This window comes from Lissotriton vulgaris, chromosome 5, assembly GCF_964263255.1.
Source record: "Lissotriton vulgaris chromosome 5, aLisVul1.2, whole genome shotgun sequence".
Classification (NCBI taxonomy): Eukaryota; Metazoa; Chordata; class Amphibia; order Caudata; family Salamandridae; genus Lissotriton; species Lissotriton vulgaris.
This window is the reverse complement of record NC_141693.1, coordinates 1,638,193,569-1,638,213,512: the sequence shown is the minus strand read 5'-3', so window position 1 is coordinate 1,638,213,512 and position 19,944 is coordinate 1,638,193,569. Positions and strand designations below refer to the sequence as shown.

At 47.1% G+C, this 19,944-nt stretch overlaps 1 protein-coding gene across 1 annotated transcript in view; it reads right to left on the bottom strand.

The window, feature by feature from the left end:
• The window catches only part of LOC147716885 (uncharacterized), a 2,312,058-nt gene that overhangs the window by 2,091,817 nt on the left and 200,297 nt on the right, over nucleotides 1–19,944 (bottom strand). The window contains exon 3 of the mRNA XM_086919819.1: nucleotides 7,735–7,806. Coding sequence (XP_086775945.1) covers nucleotides 7,735–7,806 — 72 coding nt within the window. The remainder of the gene's footprint in view (nucleotides 1–7,734; nucleotides 7,807–19,944) is intronic.

Sequence of the window (19,944 nt, the reverse complement as noted above, 5' to 3'; positions counted from 1 at the left end):
CCCTTAATCTCATGATCCTGAATGTCCAGTCCGAGGCCAATACAGATTTGCCATCTATAACCTTCTTACCAGTGAAAGGTGAATTATGCGTTAGGAAAAATGGTTCAGTGTACTTAGGACACAGTGATTGTAATACTGTGGTCGAATTCAGTGATAAAGGAAAGTCTACTTTCAAAGCTTCCCGCCATTCCTATTTTATTTGTGGTCAGACAGCTTATGTACGTCTGCCCTTAGATTGGGTTGGAACATGTTATATTGCATTCTTACGGCCACCAGTTTTTCTAGCCCCATCCGATTATCATCGAGATTCCCGACTCGTACATGTAAGACACAAGAGGGAGATCGAGTCCCCAATTGTCGATCAGACTGAGACAACATTGGAGCAATATACAGATTTCAATAAAGGATTCTTTTTCTTCATAGGTCCCATTCAAAATAGTAAATTAATACGTAGATTAACCAGAACTTTGGAAGCAGTAGTGAATGAGACTACTTCTGCCTTAGGAAACTTAACGGAAGAGCAGTCTGCTATGAGACTTGTTGTTCTTCAGAACCGCCTTGTTCTTGACGTCATTCTGGTCGATAGGGGCGGAGCTTGTAGAGTGATCGGCTCCAGTTGTTGTGTGTTTATTCCTAATAACGCACCATCAGTATATGCAGCAATAACAAGGCTCCATAAAATAGCTCACCAGATACACCAGAATCCTGGCACCTGGACTTGGTCCGGTTGGCTCTGGAGCGTGATCTCAGCTTGGGGATGGAAAGTATTGTCATTCCTGGGTATGATATTGCTCATACTATTCAGTTGCTGTCTCTGTCTGCAATGTGGCCCAGCGATTTGCGGCTTGTGTGCCACTGCTTGTATTCCCCGTCCACGTTCACGTTCCCGTGCTCGAATAAAAAAAGACGAGCCAATGATGTTATATGAACAAATAGATGGTCTCATGAAAATAGATATATCCTAAAGGGCGCAGTAGGGGACAAGGAGGGAATGAGGAAACAGAAATTTTTAGGTAGTCAGTGTGTCCCCCCTCGCACCCTATCCATGTACCTATGCCCCATGTATGTCCCTGTTATCATGTAATTCCCTTCCCATGCCTGTTTTAATAATGCCCCTGCATTTCCGTCTAATGTTAGCATGTCAGGTAGTAGGCCTCCCATGTATGTAATGTTAATTCCGCACTGAGGCCTACGTTTCCAATGCATTTACATGGTGCACTTTTAAATCTCGCGAAGCACACGTTTTTGTGGCTCAGCCGAGCCAGGCCCTGAATTCAGGCTCCGAGCCTTTTCTGTCTCTGTAAGCTGCAGTTTAGGTATGCATCCCTGACCTCTACCTTACTCCCTGCCCAGCCGAGCGGTGCCCGGCCTGGCCTTCCTGCCAAGACGGTATTTTGCCTACAGTTATCTGCTCAGCCTCCGCAAAAACACATTCCAGTCTAGTGAAATAGGTAAACATATTCTGCCTGCAGAGCATAGGGCCTAGCCTTCCTGTCTCCATGCAAGTGATTTGCTGAACCCGTTGCCATAGTATGCCCATGGCCCTGCGCATTGCACGAAGAAATATATGCACCCACTAGCATTCAGTGATGAGCGGCCTCTGCTCGAGAGACCTTTACTTCAGACAATACATCCTCCAAACATAAGATATCAGATATGCCAAAGGCGCAGGTCGTTCTGACATCCCAGACTCCAGACTTCTCTGCTAGTGCTAAAGTCAAACCCCCCTGCTCCCCCCAGTTACACGTCAATCTCACGTCATGTTCAGTTGCGCGCACATGTAGGGTAAAGGTTTCTGCTGACCCTGCAGACTTTCTCTATGCATCCACCCACCTTTGACACGTCTATGACTCATCAAGTGCACACCTACGTGTACGCCCCCTTACACGCCTTCTTTTACGCCCATATATTCTTATCTCTCTCTCTGTACTTGTTACGCCTACTGTATTCATTGCAATTGTACGGTTTTAGTATATATAATATGTGATGTTAATAAAACGTTAGATATCCCTTCCTGAACCTTAGTGGTGATGGAACCCGATTCTCAGTGACTCGAGTCATCTTAATTAAAGCCCGTATGACTCAGATACCATGGACTCTGCCTCTCATTTTATGAGCTATTCTTATTGTTATTAATGTATAGAAAAATAGTCCCGGTAATTTTATTTACCACAAGTCAGGGGCAATTGACAGGCTTGACTCGCTCGTCATAGCAGTAATTTGCACGTCCAGACCATGACCAGAACAGTTGGGCACAGTGATACCAGTAGCGCTTATTGCTAGACTGGGTTGCCGCTTTATTCACAATCAGGCACTGACTCTTCCAGTGTAGGTGACCTCTCTACAGAGGCCCCTCCTGGCATATGGCGTCATTGTTCTTCAACAGACACAAGTCTCATGCTGCTGGCCCAAATAAATTTAACGGTGGACCACTCTGGCATATGAGGTCGCCTCAGCGCAGCATTCCAGGCCCGGTGTTTCCAGTGCAGCACTTCACACCGCTGAGCTCAAGACAGCCCTCTCCTGGCATGGGGAGGTCAATGGCCAAATCCTTATCACAGGCAATGACTCAATCAGTTCTTCTCACACCTTGCCCAGGAAGTCCTCTCTGTAGGGCAGAATACTTGACCATGCTCCTTCCATCACTCATGTTTTCCTCACAGGGCACACTGGTCTTGGAAAGCAGTCAGGCACTTGTGCTCCAGGCTCTAGGGCAGGTGATCTTGGTTTTCCCTAAGTTATGTCCCATCACTCAGCTAGGAGATTAGCAGGACTTGCCCTGTCCGACTCACAGGCAGAAGTCTTGTAAAGCTTCCCTTCTCCCACAGCCCATGGCTCCTTGGGAGATGACAAAGATTCGGCTCTCAGCCTCCCATTCTTAATATCCATTTCCAGACACCAAAAAGTGATTTAGGGTCTAGGTCTTCGAAGTTTTATGTTGGGATTCTGCTTCGTTTGTTTGAAGTGTCCATTTCTTCTTTCTCCTTGAAAGGATGCAAGTCAAAGCAAGCATGGTATATGCATCCCAAAAAGGGAGATGGGGCTTATAAGGGCATAATATAGAATAGGGCTGGGAGCCTGTGATTACAAGCTCCCATCCCTATTCTATATTATGCCCTTATTAGCCCCATCTCCCTTCTTGGGATATGTCCAAGACCCATCTCCCTTCATGAGATATGTCCAAACCCCCTCCTTGTGTTCTATCACTGAATCAAGAGGACTTGTATGACTCCACTGAAGTCACAACTAGTCGATGTCATCACAGAGTCCACCGGCCCCATCCCCCAGCTCGCAGAGGTACTACTGAAAGATTTCTGGATCCAGTGACATCTGTGGAAAATTCAAAAGTTAAGGACTCTGCAACTAGATGCCTCTATCAGATTTAAAGATCAACGTTTTGAAGTGTAAAGGGAGGGTCCTGTCCCCCCCTCTTCCAGTTTGTCCCACCCAGCTCACAGGAGTGCAGAAATACACAAATCTGTCTGGGGGATTCCTCCACACCTCAGCAGGCTGGCATGGGCTTCCTAAAATAGAACACACGGTCCTCCATAAAATGTATCAAAGCGGGCACACTTACTCAATGTACATTCACAGCACACTTAATGTCCAGCACTGTTACCTCAATGCACTATAGCAAGACAAGACAAGTACACACATTCATCATACATGCTTTGAAGCTTTTCTATAGTGTACCACATTGTGATATTTGCAAACATATACACTGCCAGCACACACACTCACCATGTGCACGGACACAACACTTCACCCTTCATGTATTGTACGTCATGCAAGCACACAAACCCCAGCTCACACAAACCCCAGTTCATGCTCTAGTTGTGCACACACTGCACTACATCTCTCCTGCAATGTATTCATGCACGGCATACATACACTCAGTACATGCACTATCCACAAATGCACTGCACAGTACTTCTCTGTCCCTCTCCCATCCTTATCAGGCACACATACATCCAGCACAGTCACTACTACTACACTACGCAGCACTCCACATTCACATGATGTAGGCCAAGAGAGAGTTAAACACAATGGCGTAACATAAGCCCCCATAGTACCCACTGTGTGGGGAGGACACCGCGCTCCAGAGGAATTAATTTTCCATAATTCTGCAAAATCTCTTTTTACTGACTCCTGGGCCCTTCCTCCCCAATTTCTCGGGGAGTGTTCTCATCAGTGTTCTAAATCAAAAAGACATGGCCTCACCTTCTGTTTATGAGGAGGGCTGTCCTTTAATGATGAAGCCACGCAAGGCGGAATGTAGAGTGTTAGAGTCTACAGCCTTCATGTTTCCCAAATGCTAAGTGCACTCTGCAGGAGATTCGTATCCATGGGCGTCCGCACAGGGGGGGCAAGGATGGGCGTTTGCTCCCCCCTGGAGAACCTCTCCTTTCCCCCCCTGCGCACGCCCATATGCACAAATGCATCCCGGAGGGAGCCTGATGCCGGGGCTCATCCGCAGGCAGAACATCATTCCAACCGTCCGCCTTAATTTTAGGCATTGAAGGGGAACAGAGCTGTTCCGTGGTTCCCCTGTGAAAGGCCTCAGCTCCCTGATGGGAACGCCTGGCAGTCCTTGGAGCACAAGAGCAGCCCCACCCTGCCCATTATCATTATGTGTGTGGCTGATTGCCTCATACAGAATGACAATGGGTCAGTCTGGGCTGGCACAGCATGTGGTGGCCTCCTCCAGCAGGGCAGGGCTTTTAGCACATGGAAGTGCAAAAACGTCCATGCTGCTGCTAGGTGAGAATCCAGTTAGCCAAAGGAAGGCAGTGAAAGAAGTTGAAAGGAAAGGATTATCGTTATAGTATAACAGCGATGGTTCCTGCTTTTTTATTTTATGCAACTAACAACCATAGACAAAGCCAATAGTTCTGGCTTGTTGTAGGTGTAACGTTACTTGTTAGAAGTGAAACGTTACTTGTTGTATTATATATCTGGATGCAATGACAGAAGCAACAAAAATACCAGTTGGGCCGCATATTATATTAAGCACATATTTTTTGCTTTTGTGTTTTAAGTTTTATTACCTCAAACACCCTTTTGGAGAGACCCCCCTAGTTTTTTCATCGCACTTACCACTCTGGAAACAATACCATGTCAGTCGCCCCACGTCAAGGCACTGTGCATCATGAATGACTCATGCCTTCCACTTTTTCAGATTGCCTATGTGCAGGGGCATAGTGAACCCTGCTCCAACCCACCCCTTGCTTTACAAACTACAGCAAGGGTGGAGTTCTTGATAGGTATCATAATTAACGTGAACAGGTGAGTGAGTAAGTAAGTGAAGGGATGGGTGGATGGATGGCCGGATAGATGAGTGAAATGATGGATGGATAGATGAGTGAAATGATGGATGGATGGATGAGTGAAAGGGTGGATGACGGGCGAGTGAATGGGTGGATGGATGAGTGAAATGATTGATGGATTGATGAATTGATGTGTGAAAGGATGGATTGATGAATTGATAATGGGTGAATGGATGGACGGATGAGTGAAAGGGTGGATGTACGGCTGTATGAGTGAGTGAAAGGGCGGGTGGATGGACAAAAGGATGGATCAATGAGTGAAGGAGTGAAAGGGGGATGGATGATTGAAAGGATGGATGAATGATAGGTTCAATGGATAGATTCATGAGTGGATGAGTAGATGGATTGGTGGGTGGTTGAAAGGATGGATGGCTAAGTGAAAGGGGAATTGAAAGAGGAAGGGGGAATGGGTAAATGGATGACTAAACGGGTGAATGGCTGGATGGATGAGTTAATGGATGGATGAGTGGAAGAGTGGATGGATGAGTGTATGGATGGAAAGGGTGAAAGGGTAGATGGATGGATGATGGATGAGTGAAAGGGTGGATTGAGGGATAGATAAGTGAAATGATGGATGGAAGGAAACGTGATGGATATGTTTGTAAATGGATGAATATGGACATTGTTGGGCACACAGATGGATGGACAGAATGAATGGTGAAAGACTTAATCATGGATAAAAGTATGATTACACATTGTAAGCCCCATTATCTTAAGCAACATTTCCTATACATTGACTTTCCCATTTATATGAGTGATTGTCTCTTTATAATATGTGTGTGTTGTAACGCGCTCCAAAACTCTGCCCCACATACTTGGGATGAGTAGAACTATAGAAGAAATTAAATACACATGAGAGAGGGTCTATGGGAAGATGAGGGGCGCCATTGGAGGGTGGTATCAAGGTCAGACTGGCCGGACCGGTCATCAGGTATTTTCTCTGGGAGCTGGAAAGGTGGGGGCGGTTTTGTTACCACAAAAAGACCTGCACATTTGCGTAAAGCTGCGCGTATACTGACACACCATGAAGTGCACAATTGTCTCAAACTAATATAAACTTATTTTCACTTGTACTTTAGTGGTTGTCTATTTACTTACTTACATCAGAGAAGGTTGCGCAATAGTATATGTCTGTACACCTTACCTTTTGTCCTGAAATTTGACCCGCTGGCCTGAATTTTTGTCCCGAATTTTGACCCTTTGTCCTGAATTTTTACACTCACTGTCCTGAATTTGCACCCATGCCAGCTGGCTTGTAAATCTGCCCCGTAGCGTTCAGCTTTTGGGATGCCAGTGGGGTAATTTTAGGGTTCAGGGTTGGTATGGGTTTTGGGGTGCCAGGGGTAATTTTAGGGTTCAGGGTGGGTATGGGTTTTGGGGTGCCAGGGGAAATGTTAGGGTTCAGGGTGTATATGGGTTTTGGGGTGCCAGGGGTAATTTTAGTGTTCAGGGTGGGTATGGGTTTTGGGTTGCAAGGAGGGACATTTTAGGGTTCAGGGCAGGTATGGGTTTTGGGGTGCCAGGGAGACAATTTTAGGTATCAGGGAATGTATGAGTTTTAAGGGGCCAGGGGGGTAATATTAGGGTTCATAAGTGTGCTCTAATTGTTGTCCAGTTTCAAATGCAGAATTCACGACTTTTTTTTTCTCAGCTTGGCCTGAGCATTACCCGATCCTGATTGTATGCCATTTTAGCACCACCCCTTTTGATTAACATTAGCCATGCCCCTTCGTTTGCCAGGTTAGCCCCCCCGCCTGGAAAAATTTCTGCGGATGCCCATGTTCATATCTCCTTTCCAGCTCCGTAACTATTCAGACACTGGGCTCAGCCGCCAGTTCAATTGTTAATGCAAAGTGGTCCATCAATGCATCGCAGCATTTAGGGATATGGTCAACATTCCCTAATAATGTAGTTTGCAAGAAAGATAATGCTGCACTCCCTGGAGTTCCATTAAACCAGCTACATTACAGCTTTGCTTTTAAGCACCATGACGCGTTTCGACCCCCGTCTTTTTCAAATGGTAATTGCTCTCAGCTGTTTCCATGCGGTGCTTGAGGGAGGTCTTAACACGGTGTGTGAACAAGGCAGCTGTGACTGCCGAAATGAGTTATGCCGTTTGGATACATGAAAAATAATGACCTACTGATTCAATAGACCCCCGTTGTTGTTGGTACGTAACACAGGTACCGACAAGAACGGGCAGTCCCAGTTGCTGTCGGTACCTGTGTTACGTTGCAGCAGGAGTGGACACTGTATATTGAATCATTACATATATATTTTTCATGTTCTTGGAAATAAGTCTTCATTTAATACAATGGTGTCACATTTGGATTGTTTTACTATGCGAAATCCAAAACGATTCAGATTGATTTTACAAATATAGTATTAAAAAAATGCAGAAACTTACAGGTGCTGTAGCAAGAGTAAACCTTCGAATGAATCTTTACTTAGTTTTTGTAAATTGTTTTGCTTCAAAATTCTGTAATGAAAGAAAAAGTGTTACTATGACCCATATTCATTAATTAGTCACTGTAGAACAGTACATGCTATTATAATTTTGAGGGCTCATCACAGGCTGCCAGACAATTCTATTTAGTTTTACTAAGTAATAGTTACACTTCACAGTACTTTGTGCTCACATAGTTATGATTTCAAACAATTTCATTTTAGATACAAATGTTCCATATTATCTAACTATGTAGAAACTGTTGCCTATTTATAGACAAAGCGTCTAGGACATCTTAGTCTATTCCTAGCATGCGAAAGACAAAGGTCAAATAGGTAAATTATTATTTTCAAACATGTTGACAAAGCAGGGGATTCTCACTCGTTCCCTGAGACTACAGGGTCATAAATCAAAACAAATAAGAAAAAGACAAGAGAGAAGCCACTCGCCTCTTCTTAGAAACTGGAAGAAGTCACAGGGATGGGTTTCAGCTGACCGCATAATGTTGTGGCACACTTAGGAGCAGAACCCCTGCCACCCACCCTTGCTCTGTGGTTCAGGTGTACCTGAGCCTGACTTGCTGTTTTTTTTGTTTCTGGAAGCATACCCTGGGTAAGGCAAGGGTTCGTGTGGTAGGGAATGTAGGATGGAATGTGTGCATATTCTCAGGACATAGTTTTGTAAGATCGCAGAGGCAGACAAAAGTAGGACAACAGCACCAGATGCCAGTAAAATGCCGAGCACCAAGGTTAATGTCACAGCAAAGTGGGTGGTTGATATGTGCTTCTAATGTGTGTTTGTGTAGGAGGCTGGCTTAGTATATGGTGCACACTTTTTTCTAGTTTAATCATGTAGTGTAGGTTAAACAAAAAAGAACCACACTTCTTTATGAAACAACACTCACTAACAAATTGGTATATCTCATATGCGGAGATATCAACACAAATACACAATAATACATCAATTGCAATAAGGCAAGCAGTACAGAACACACTGTGGTCGCCTGGGGAGACCAAACTATATGTTAAGAAAGTAGAATGCGAGCTGCAGCAGAGAAAGGGACTTGGACCAGAAGACCCAGAGGAGCTGGGGACACTAGGAACCATCCAAGTAGGTACCCTGGAACCCCACAGAGGCTGTGGGGAGAGTGGGAACACAGCCCCATGCCCAATGGAAGTCAATAGAGAATTTGCGTTGCAGTTTTGCAGAAGAAGGACTTTTACCAGAGGACCTCGAAGAATTCCCTTGGAGGCTGGAAGGTTGGAGAACCACCCAACCGTGGATACGCCAGAGACCTGGTTACTTGCGCCAGGGAAGACAAGTGCATGGGGGTGGTGGGGAGAGATGTCAGAAACCTCCGTAGATGACAATGGAAGACTTAGGGAAAGGTGTCTCTGGAGAAGAAGGTGAAGGAGTCCGGTGGAATCCAAGGGTGGATTCTAGAAGTGAAGAACCTGTAAGCAGAGGGGACAGATTCTACGCCACTCAGGAGTGATTAGGAGGCATAGAGAGGAATGCCCACTGGTGCTGGATTGTTCAGAAGTGTTGACAATGACCTTGTCGCTTCTGCTGTGAGGACTAGCTGATGCTGAGGAAGACTTTAAGCTGGGCACAAGCTGTCCCACATCGGATATTGGTGACCTGGAGGCCTATGTCCGGCATAAGCAAAAACAAATCTTGGTAGCTGTAACTGGTGTGGAGAACGAAGAAGGAGCAATGTTGGGACCAGCACAGTCTAAGGGCCTCACCACAAGCAGGAGAGTCAGAGCAGGCCCCAAGCAAGCAGGGGAGCACACTGAAGCAGGAAAAGACTCTCAGGATGACCCACAGGTCGAAGGCACAGGAGTTGCAAGAGGACATTGAACAACTCACCAAGAAGTAAGGCCCACTGTTCAGAGGATGCTGTGAGGATGCTGTACTTGGCAGAAAGAAATAATGGAGGCTGGAGCCTCTTATAGCTCGAAGATCTCTGGAGTGCAGAGCCAACAAACCTTGGCAATGGCAAGTCAATAGGGCGCACAGGAGTTTGGTCCCAGCAGTTCTGATGAGGGATACTGGCCTCCAAATTGCAGATAGGACAGGTCAGGTCTAGAGGGAGTTGCAGAACTACCACCTGTATTGCTGAGCCTTTGGTAGTCTGTGGAAAGTCAGGAGCAGCAGACCGATCAGCTTCGTTGTGGTGCCTGCAGCTGCAAGGGAGTGACTCCTTCACTCCAAGGGAGATTACTTTGGGTATCTTGATGTCCACAAGTCTGTTGAAGATCCTGGAAGAAGCACAGACACAAACAACATAGAAGAATTGCAGAGCAGCGAGACCAGGAGCAGCAGGAGTCCAAGTGTCCGGACAGTCGAAGAGTGGCTTGGTTTAAGGCCTGAGTCTTGTCCCATGACAAATCTAAGGAACCAACCACAGGCAAGCCCTTAAGTACCATAGGGAAAGGGTTGGATTGACTCAGGGGTCAGTCCCGGGGGGGAAGCTGGACAGAGGGGAGGATACACCCATGTGCTTTGTCCAGTTACGTGACAGAGCGGGACCAAGCTTTCCCTGACCTGGCTCAAACTGAAGTATTCAAGGAGGTCAGCAAATGTGCCTTTCAAAGCAGTCTGGTGGTGACCCCAAAGTGAGGATCCACAATAATTGCGCCCGCATTGCCTACAAGTCCCAGAACGCACTGGAAGTGAAGGCAAAGTCGGTCCATAAGGGGAAGCAACTCGCACGTCGAGTCGTGCGCAATTCCGGATTCGATCCTGTCTACTCATTGGCACTTGTGCCACTAACTCGGAGGCCCAGGGTGTGTGGTGGTGTCCAAGGCTGTGGACCGCTTTCGTGCTCGTGGATTTCTTCGGAACAGTAGTCCGTACTTTCCGGCCTTTTTCTGACACTGCATCAGAGAAGGGAGGCGGAGATCACTATCCAGTCTCCCCCTTCTGCTGTTGCAGGCTTCTCTTATCGGCGCTCCTGGTTCCGGAACCCCCGTCCAAGTAAGGAGGGTTCATCCCTCATCCTACTGAAGAGCTCTCAGGTAGGAGCTGCTCCGATTGTTGTTAGAACGCTAGGTTAACGCGCTCGAACCAGGAGCCGTTAACTCTCCTCCGCCTGGCAATCATTCCATGTTGCCTGTAAGAGAGGTTCATTGGAATTTCGAGTCGCATGTTAACTCATTGGGAACCTTATACTTTGATATCAAGTTTTTCTTTCCGTGACATTTTTAACACAAATGTCCTTGGGAGATTTCCTGCTTTTCTTTTGTATATCTTTTGAACCCACAGGCCAGTGGGCGTTCAAGGGAAATTAGGTATCCTTATGACATTTGACTTGCACAGGGCAGCTCTCGGATCCTGTATTGTTTTCTGGAATATTTCGGCATTGACCTATTACCCCACAGATGAAACCCTTTTAGGCAGGGCTGTGAACTTACAAGACATTTTGTTTTTCAAGGAAAGGAGCTCTGTACTTACCAAGCGTGTCTTGCTTATTTGTTTAGGTCTACGCCTAAACCGTCAGTGCAGGTGTGTAGGGGCATCGGTGGAGGTGGTTTGGTCGTGTCAAAGGTGCATATGGTGGTCTAATGGTGAGGTGCTCATTTCATCTTTCCTAGTTCCGGAATGAAGTAATACTGTGTTGTCTGAAGGAAGACTGGGTCTGCTTGTGGAAATTCACCCAAGGTACTTGGTCCTACTAGGGAGACATTATGGGAATAGTGTTGCATTCATTTGTGTAATTCATGTTGTTTTATTTGTATTTCAGATTCTTCTCCCTGCTGTCCCCATCCTTTCCTTCCCTCACTTGATCGTTCCAATACTCGGTGCAGTTATTGTAGGAGTTGGGGAGATCAAGGGGTGCACCCCTTAGTGCATCGCGCGAATCCTCAGGATCGTTACCCCCAACCCAACCCAATACACTAAGTCCTGTCTGGGAGTTGGTCACACCTCCCTCTGACAGGAAACCTATTGTTCTACCTTCCCCTGCTTGAGCATGGCTCATCAGCAGGAGGGCAGAGTTGTGACTATGATCGGCAGCACCACCAGCTTGCTGTCAGACCCTGAAAGGCTGTTACCTGTAGTGCAAGGGGGTACCCCAAGGGAGCCCCCGTACATTGGATCATACTTCCAACACTGAACGTGGTGTTGGCAGTATGATTCCAACATGTTTGATACCAAACATGACTGGGTTCAGTGCAGGCACTATATAGTTATATATATATATATCAAAATCGCTGAGCACACTTACAAAGCCTGGAGAATCGACACCAGGGTTTGTAGGGGTGTCCTACTCATGGAGGGGCACCCTCACACGTGTAACCAAGCACCCTGCCCTGGACTTAAGAGCCTGCCATAGGGGCCTTTAAGTGCAGTGACCTCAGATATAAGAAAACGTATATATGTGGTGAGAGGTGCAAACACCAACTCACACAGGCTGTAATGACAGGCCTGTCGTGACAGTTTAAGTGGACACCCATGGGTGGCACAATACATGCTTCATCCCCTGGGAGAACCCTGGTGTACCTATGCCCTGGGCACCTTAGTACCATATACTAGGGACTTACAAGGGTACACCAGTAGCCAATTGTGGATGTACAAAAGTACTTAACATGGTCCATTTAGGGAGGAAGTACAGTAACTGGGGTCCTGATTAGCAGTATCCCAGTCAGACTAGGTCAAAAACACACTAACACCAGGCAAAAAGTGGGGGTAAACATGCTAGAAGGATCCTACCTTCCTACAGTGTTGGATGCAAGTATATAGACATGGTTGCATGACTGATTAGGGTCTTCATATTAATGAACCTGTGGTCATTTAATGGTGGGTCTACAGTCAAATATGGTATTTGATGGGTGGCCATATGATAGTAGGTGTGTTGCATATGATGTTGAGTAGGCATCCATATGAATGCAGATGTGTTGGCATATGAAGTGTTTTTGTTGGAGTAGAATGTTGGTTGGTTGGGAGGACCTATGGCAGTTAGTTCGGGGGCAGGCAGACCTTACCGGCCTACGTGATGGCAAATTTTGGATGCTTACATGGCGAACAAATCATAGAATTCACTGCAGTGGGCTTCCCCCTTCATAAGAACAGATATTGACTTTACTTGGAGGGGTGAAATATGGCCCCCAGAATCCTGCAAAAACTATTTGCTCCACTGCTCTGTGGGAGCGGAGAGAGGGGGGACTACTGTTTGAGAACTGCTCCTCCACAATCTGAGTACTACCAGACTAAAGACTAAATTTGGTAGAGTCTGACCCAGTTTGCGGTGCTGTGCTGGTGATGAAAGGCACCCATTGGGCGAGAAGTGACTGGTACCGCTGCGGTGCCCCATTGGACTGCTTGTTCTGGTGGAGCTTTGTGTGGGGGCGTGCTCATGCCCCCTGATTACAGACCTGCCTCTGGAAGTAGCGGGACCTTACTGCATAGCTGTGTGACACTGCCCGCTGGACTGTGAAGCCTGCCTTGAATCCCTTTGATTGCCTTTGAACTGTTTCCCGCCCACGCCAGAATGCTTTGCCAGTTATACTGGTTTGTACTGACATTACATTTTAACATGGGGGAATAACAACGCCAAGCAATCAAAACTTTAGTTTGAAAGCAGGCGCCTCCCGAGACAAGGAGATATTGGGTTGCACTCCGGAGCTTCGTCTGAGCGCTCTGACTGATTTGGACCCGCAACAGGACATTGATATGAAAGAATTCCTGGTAATTGTAAGGTCAAGCCTCAAGGCCACTGACGCAGAGCTCGATATCCTCAGAAGCCGCAGGGATCAGGCCAAACAGTGGGTGCATAAGCATGAGACCACATTGACCATTTAGAGCGCCACGTATCAGAAACAAACGATGCACAGGTGGAATCCAGGGAGCAACTATTGAAAATGGATAGAGTGCTGGAAGTGATTAAGGCTAAAAATTAAGATCTAGAAGCAAGCTGCCGGTGTAACAATCTTCGGATTACGGGGGTCACGGAATCCACAAATATTACTGAAATGGAAGACTAAGTTGCAACTATGCTCCATTAACTCTTAGGGGAAGGCTTATCCACTGTGCTTATTGTGGAACGTGCACATCGCTAACTGGGCCCCGGCCTTCCCCAGTGTACCAGATGGCCCTAGAGTGGCACGCTTACTGAACAACCAGGACCGCAGCGTGGTCCTGTGTCTGGCACTGCAGCGTGGGTCAATCCAATTCCAAGTAAACAGCCTATCATTTTACCCCAACTTTACAATAATGATGCAGGCAATCTACCATGAGTTTCTGCCAGCTAATCGGATACATCAGAATGCAGATAACCCTTTTCCCTAATCTACTGGTCCAGGCTGAGAGTGAATTGGGAGGGCAAACAACATTTATTCCAGGATGCTAAAGCAATTTAAAAAAATTGTTCAGCACATCATTAAGGACAAGGGCTCCCCCGCACTTCGCCACATGCAGCTGATAATAAAATGTTGATTGATGATGACTGAACAGTCTCTTTCTACAGGGGCAGGACAGGGCATACCTAAGATTTGTTATGCTCTCTGCTTTTTGTGAATTTCATACCATCTCTATTCAAGTTTAGAAGCCAGCTCCCCGGGTCACTATCTGTTCTGTTCTGTTCTTTATGGGGTGCCGCAACATGGTCCTTTGTAAAATATAGCCCATTGATATATTTGTCTAATCACTTTGCCATTCACAGTAGGGGTTGTCCGCTTGGATACTTTCTTGGGTATACACCCAAGTTCAGGGGTTAGTGTGGGTGGAGGCGGAAGGTTCTAATTGACTGTTCAACATCGAAATCCACTCAATACGATACTCCAAAGTTTACCACGCACAATTGGCTGGTTGGTGTTCACTGCCATTGCATTCTCGCATTAAGCTCATATGCGCCCACTTAAATGACTAACATTGAACTTCCACTGTCTTCATAATCATCGGAAGATGCAGCAAGTGTTTGCGTATTTACAAAGGCACTCCAAAGATCTTTTCCTATTACAGGAACTTCACCTCACGGAAGGACTATCACCAGAATGAGATCCGGGTGGATTGTGGAGAAATATGTTGCTACCTATTCCAATTATAGTCGCGGTATGGCGATTCGTACTAGAAAGGGATTGGTATGGCGCCTGTGCAGGTTTCACTGTGACATGCAGGGCAGATATGTTCAACTTGCGAGAGTCATTCAGGATTACTCATTCCAGATTATATCTGCCTATGGGCCGAAATGCAGATGACCCCCAAATCTTTGCAGAGGTATGGCCTCTAGCTGAGGCATTGGGTCCTGGGACGACTGGGTGGGGTGGAGATTTTACTTAATCCTGAAATGGACAGGTCAAGTGAGTCCAGACGTCCCCGCTTCATGGTTGAGGATTCTTGGCTGAAATCATGTGAACCGCTGATGTGGTCGGTCTAAGCATCCCATTCACCACAAACGCTCTCTGACTATGCCCATGTTCTTCTAGAGTTGACGCTCCCAGGTGGACGCCCAAGCCTTTATTTGGAAACTCCAGTTGGGTGCACTGAGGCATCAGGCATTCAGGAAGGATATTAGAGCAGCAATTTTGGAATATTTCTAGCACAATGATAAGGAGGGTATATTGAGGGTTTCTCTTTGAGAGGCATTCAAGGTGGTCAATCGGGCAGCATGCACTGCCAAACGGGCAGGCGTCCTCCATTCCGTACGGGGAGAATTAGCGCATCTCAAGCACGAAATCAGAGACCTCGAATTACAGCTCTATGCAGTGCGCGATGCTTCCAACCTAGCAACTGTAAGTAGTAAACTTTCTGAGTATTAGGAGGCTGGCCAGCAAGAGGTGACCTATCTGGGAAAGGAAGCACAAGCTAGACAGACCTGGTAAGTCTCTGGCCCAGTTGCTTCGTAAACCCTGGGTGCATAACGGATTTGCAAGATGACAATTCACATGTACATATTGGCACGGAAGAGGTCACCAGGGTATGGTTGACTTTTTTCCCCCTATATAGAACGAGGCAGGACACCACTCCTGCCAACTTATCAGACTACTTGGACTCGATCCAACTGTTTCGGTTTGAAGCGGGCCATTAACAATATTTGGATGAAACATTTACAACCGAGGAAATTATTGGGATGACCCCTGCTATGCCCGCAGACAAGTCCCCTGGCCTTGATGGATTCACGGTCGCATTTTATAAAGAATATGCATCCTTGCTTCCCCCGCACTTATCAGCATTGTATGCAGAGGCTCTCTCCTCAGGTACACTACACCCTTCCTTGCATAACACTCTCATTATTACTATACTTAAGATGGGTAAGGTCCCCTGCTATTGTGATTCATACCGTCTTCTTTACTTAATTAACACTGACAAAGTGCTTGCTAAACTCCTTGCCTCGTACCTTCTCCCCTTACTTCCTACTGTGGTGAGACCAGATCAGGTGGGTTTTTGTGCCAGGCAGGTCCACCTCAAACAACCTTTGTACTTTTTTTGCACTGCTCCATACTATTGATCCCGCCGGATGTATGATGATACAACGCGATCTTTTAGATCGCGGTACATCACACCGCAACTTTTACAGCGCAAGTCGTTACCACGACTTGCGCTGTAGGGTGCTGGACTTAGGAATAGTTAGATTTACTATTCCAACACCAGCCTACGACCAGTAGGGAAGGTGCTGGAATAGTGAATCTACTATTCCTTAGCCTGCAGCGCCCTCCAGCGCAGGTCGTGATAACGACTTGCGTTGTAAAAGTTGCGTCGAATTGGAAGCGCAGTGTTTTCACCGCGTTGTCATGGATGTGGCCCGATCCAGCCATACATGCTGTGGCAGTTTTTGTAGACACCAGTAAAAGTATGATTCCCTTTTGAATGGCAGTATCTCTTTACTTTGTTTACACGTCTAGGCAGGAGTATCATCTTTATTAAATCAATTGGTCTACTCTATTCCCTGCCTACAGTCCCATAAAGAATCAATGGCAGCATTTCTGAACATTTTGTAGTTACTGGGGTACCCAACATGGTTGCTCCCTCCCTTCCATACTCTTCGCTACTGTTTTTTAACAGTTTTATATAGCGTGAACTTGACCCGAATCGGGTATCAAAGTGCTTTACTTAGCACCCGTTGCATTACATGAGGACACATAAATTTTTTTTTGTTGGAGACAGGGAGATTAAGTGATTTGCCCAGAATCACAGGATGTTCAGCGTCATTGCAAAGACTCGAGCCCAGTTCCCCAGATTCGAGGTTGACCGCCCTAGCCGTTAGGGTAACTACTCTCCCCAATTAAACCGCCCACTGCCCGGGTCCGTCAACATCATGAGCAAATGGGTTTGGCATTCACCCCTCGCAGATTATTAGTGACTTTATAAGTCAGGAACAGGCATGTTAACTTAAACCCTCTAATTAGGGAATCTTGTCTTCCCACTGATGAATGAGACTCCTCAAATAGACTCTGAGTTATGCCCGGTCTGGGCGGATGGCCCTTTCAAATATCTCGAGGTGTGGCTTAGCAGAAATACTCACGAATTGTGGAGGAATAATTTATGTCTCCCTTTGTCAATTACTGGCTGACCAGCCATAGCAAAAATGGGAAATCTCCACAAATTCATCTACATTTTCATTAATTTATCACTTCCGCTGCCCCTTCACTTTCGTTGAAAATTTAGATTGCCCATTGTTTCCTTGGCTTGGGCAGATAGGCAGAAGCGCACTGCCTGGGAGATTATGACACTTTCCTTTGAGCAGGGTGACTTGGGCGCCTCTGACATCGATTTATATTATTTCAGTGCACTGGCCTAGTTTGCCCATTATAGACTGTTTTCCAATTTCTGGCCCACAAGGCCCCTGAGCATCATCACCCGGGCTTCATTCTTGCCAAAGGTGGTGACCCCATTCCATTTAGGTCAATCAATCATGCTGCAGACCTTTTTTGCTCCCCTGCATCCCTCTAAGGAAGAAGAGTGTCTCGACCATCTGGACCTGAAAAGAACATTGTTGTTCTACCTTGTTCGCATAAAAGAGTTCCAGGTGGAAGACCAACTCTTTGTGGGTTACATGGCAACCAAAAAGGTCGGGCAGTACAGAAACAGACCATTTCTCACTGAGTCGTTCTCTGTATTAAGATCTTCTATACCCTAGCTAAGAAGCAGCCCCCTGACTGCTTACAAGCTCATTCCACCAGGGGTAAGGTTGAGACAACGGCATTGGCTTGGGGTGTCCCAGTCCTGGATATCTGGAGCCACCCGATGGTGCGCAGGGAGACTGATCATGCAAAAGTTTCCTGAACCAGCTTGATGCCTGGGACACTCAAAGGTAAGGAATCTGCAGGGAGAGGTCAGGCAGGAACCAGAAACTTTTGGGTGAGCAGTACCCGTGCATGCCCTCCGGTGGCTCCATTTGGCTCTGCGGGACGTCGTTAGCGTGGGTTATGACGTCGCTGTCACCTATATAGATACCACTCAGGTGTGCAAGTGAGCTGATTCGGAGAACAGCTACCTCTCTGTGTCTTTAAAAAAAAAACAATTTGGTGTGCGAGGATGTCTTCTAAAAGGACAGATTTCAAACCATGTGGCACCTGTCACTGTGCCATGATGGTAATCGACCCCCACATAGTCTGCCTCTGGTGTCTTGAGTCCGACCATGAAGTTGTACTCGGTATGTTGGGCCATGGCTCCGAAGGCTTTTTGGGTGTGAGCTTTCAAGCTCTTTGCGGCCCGCCAGTCGATACCAGCCAGCAAGACTCCATGGAGATCCCAGTCCCATTCGAAGAAGAGGAGGAGGATGTTGCGGAACTGTTTCAGGAGCCCCAAGTCCTCTTCCTTCTACTTGAGGTCTTCCGGACAGTCAGGAAAGAGGCACAAGAAGAATAAGTCCAAGCGGATTTCATCTTCCCTCAACTGTCGTCTGTCAACAAACGAGGTAAGGAGCACCAACGCTCTAGGCATGGTTCTACAGCCGGATCCAGGGTCAACTTTGTGCCCACCCCCGGTTATAAGGCAATGTGCCGCATATTTGAGGGAGCCGACCCCTCTGGTGAGACTTTGGGCCCCGTGGGGTCAGAGGGTATCCCATCAGAGCCAACACCATTGGTGCCAGCCACGGCGCCGTTAGGGCCTCATAGATCTAATCCTAGATCCGAGGCTACACCGGTCATGCCAACGGGACCTACTCTGGCACCGGACCTGAAGATGGTGCCTTCTGCGGCACCACCACCCACCAAGCGTTACCAGCCTCACCTTTATTCCTGACGATTTGGAGCTGGACCGGCGTCGACTCCGGCAGAACACAGAGATTCTATGTTGTTGCCTGGACATTTTGAGGATGTTTCTGGGATGGGAGAGGATTGGTGTCTGTGGACCCTTTAGAACACTAGAATGTTTGAGTTGAACAGATGGACTGGTATGAGAAACTTGGGGAAGGCAGTGGACTGGACACATCCCCAGATACTGGCATGCTCTTTCCACCAACTGGCTGCAGAGGAGGGGCCTTATTGTGTCATGATGATAAGGAGGGCAGCAGAGGTCCTAGGACTGGCGCTGCCCTCTGTGCAGGTCAGTACTAATCTTCTGAGCGAGGAAATTCAGCTTGGGGCCCTTTTGCTATTAAATGAAGAACTGACAGATGTCCTTCAAGGCACGTTGTCCATGCCTAGCATGGGGACACCAGTTAACATGACAATTGCACACCACCATTGCCAGGTTCCGGGTGACCCAAGGTTTTTGAGCCAATATCCCACCCTTGAGAGCTTGGTAGTGCAGGTTCGACATTGCAAGGCTCATTTCCTTCCACTCCTTTGGATAGGGAATCAAAGAGGATGGACACACTTGGAAAGAAGATATTTTCTTCCACCTGCCTGGCACTACGGTCGGTGATTACCACATGGTTACTGGACCATTTCTCAGACGCCATTTGGGAGACGGTTGTACATGTGCTGCCACAAGTCCCGGAGGAAGCCCTGGCTGTACTCTCCCAGGCGGTGAAGGATGGGAGAGATGCAGGAAAATTCACCATTAGGTGTGGCCATGACACGACTGACTCACTGGGCAGAGCAGTTTTGTAGAGAGTGGCATTCCAGCACCACGTCTGGCTAATAGCATCTGGCTTCTCAGGTGATGTCCAGGCTGATCTAATGGACATGCTCTTTGATGGATATCGTCTTTTCGGAGAGAAAGCAGACTCTGCCTTGGAGTACTTCAAGGACTCTTGTGCTACGGCCAGGTCTCTGGACCTCA